The following is a 1,926-nucleotide window of genomic DNA, read 5'->3' on the forward strand; positions in this document are numbered from 1 at the left end:
CGACCTTGGCGAGCGGCGCGGCTTTCGCTCATTGTGGTCTCCGCATTCCGGAGCAAGACATACTTCTTGCGTTTGTTGTGCCGGCTGCCACTCCCTGAATTCTCCCGACTTTCGAACTCGTTGCTTCGTTCGTGCGTTGTGTATCGTTGTGTACATATTTTCGCTACCGGCTGACGAGCATAACACGGATTGCGTCGCGCGTTCACGAACGGCCCTCAATTTGAGACAAGTACATCTTGTACTCCGATTTCAAGATGACTCGAGGCAGCAGCGCCCGGCGCCGCGAGCTGTGCATTCGGCGCATGCAGGAAGTGCATCAATATTCGATGCTCGCGGTAGACAACGTGGCCATGAGGCCAACCTTCCTTGTTCGGTATCCGGCGGTAGCTTAATTAGTTCAGGATTTTGAGGAGGCCCACCTCCAAATAATCCAAGACGCTACGGATGAAGAATTCGCCCAAGAGGACGTGATACGTAATGACTTTGACACAATGCGGTTCGCGGTAATAGGGCGTTACGAAAGCTTCGTTCCCGCGCGGGAGACCGACGAACCCGCGCAGGGCGCGCCGCCGGCGCATCACTCCGCGATTAAATTACCGAAGATCGCCCTTCTTCAATTCAACGGTGAGCGTCAAATGGCCGTCGTTTATCGCGCTGTATAACAAGGCGATCCACGAAAATCGCAGTGTGTCCGCGATCAAAAAATACCAATACTTGCTGGCCTCGCTATCGGGGGAGGCTCTCGGCGTGGTGAAACCTGCCCTTGACCGCGGAAAATTACGAGATCGCGTACGATGCGCTTCGAGAGCGCTACCAGAATAGGCGCAAATTAGCGACGCAGTACTGGCGTTCGTTCGTACACGCCAAACCTTTGGTTGCGGATTCCGCCGAATCCCTCCGCGCGTTATTGGACGTGTTCACCGAAAACACGCGCGCCCTGAGTATGCTGGATTATCCTGTCGACGCGTGGGACTTTATGCTGCTTAATCAGTTACTCGAAAAGCTCACTCCCACGCTCCGGGAGAAGTTTGAAGCGGCCCACATGACCGTGGAATCGCCGCGGTATGATCAATTAACGAGATTTCTAGCGGGATACTGCACGGTTCTCGCGTCGGCATCCAACTTTTCGGCACAGTCGAGTAAAGCAAAACCTCAGCCGTCAACGAAAACCGCGTCGACTACTTCGCCCGTCGCTCAATGCGCCGCGTGCCCAAAATGCACGGAGCAGCATCTGCTGGCTAAGTGCCCCGTTTTCTTGCAGCTCTCGGCCCAAGAACGGCATAGCTTCGATCGCAAACGGGGACTTTGTCTGAATTGCCTCCGCGCGGGCCATAATTGGAAGACTTGCCCTAGCCTTTGGACCTGCCGGTCATGTCAGGCGAAGCACCACTCTCTCCTGCACTTCGTGCAGGCTAGCGTCCCGTCTCTCGCGACCGCTCCGGCGGTCACTCCGGTCGTTGACGTCGCGGCACCGGAGAATACAGACGGACACTAAGCGAGCATTACCTCGAGACATAATTGCGCGCCCTTCGCCACGCGTGATGTCTCTCGCCCGTTCGTCGCATGGGCACGTTCGCGGCGACAATATGTGTAATTGAATGTGATAATATCCGTGTAATTGTAGTTCGTTTGGACGAGGTCGAGTCTTACACACTCACCCCGTCCCGGGTCCCTTACGACTCATCGTGCACCGTCGAGTCACCATACACTCACGGTGCTTTTGGACACCGCCGTCTTGGCGCATCACCACTCGGGTGGCGTCGAACGGTAGGACCTCGTTACCGCCGTCTTGGCGTAGCACCATCGTTCTCCCGCTATCACGGAGGGCTTCGGGTGTCGCCGAACGGCTGGACCTCATTCGGAGGTCACACATCGTCACGCGTGATGTCTCTCGTCCGCACGTCGCATGGGCACGTTCGCGGCGAA

At 56.5% G+C, this 1,926-nt stretch overlaps 1 protein-coding gene across 1 annotated transcript; it reads left to right on the forward strand.

Annotated features, from left to right (window-relative positions):
- Window positions 1–943: 943 nt before the first annotated feature.
- Window positions 944–1,495, forward strand: LOC112458718. The gene has a single exon (XM_025022476.1). The coding sequence runs from the start codon at window positions 944–946 to the stop codon at window positions 1,493–1,495; it is 552 nt and encodes a 183-aa protein (XP_024878244.1).
- Window positions 1,496–1,926: the final 431 nt, after the last annotated feature.

This window comes from Temnothorax curvispinosus, unplaced genomic scaffold, assembly GCF_003070985.1.
Source record: "Temnothorax curvispinosus isolate PA1 unplaced genomic scaffold, ASM307098v1 QBEX01009154.1, whole genome shotgun sequence".
NCBI classification, from domain to species: domain Eukaryota; kingdom Metazoa; phylum Arthropoda; class Insecta; order Hymenoptera; family Formicidae; genus Temnothorax; species Temnothorax curvispinosus.

Excerpts from the sequence above, each read along its gene's own strand:
- LOC112458718 (XM_025022476.1), top strand. The coding sequence starts at position 944 with ATGCTGGATTATCCTGTCGACGCGTGGGACTTTATGCTGCTTAATCAG.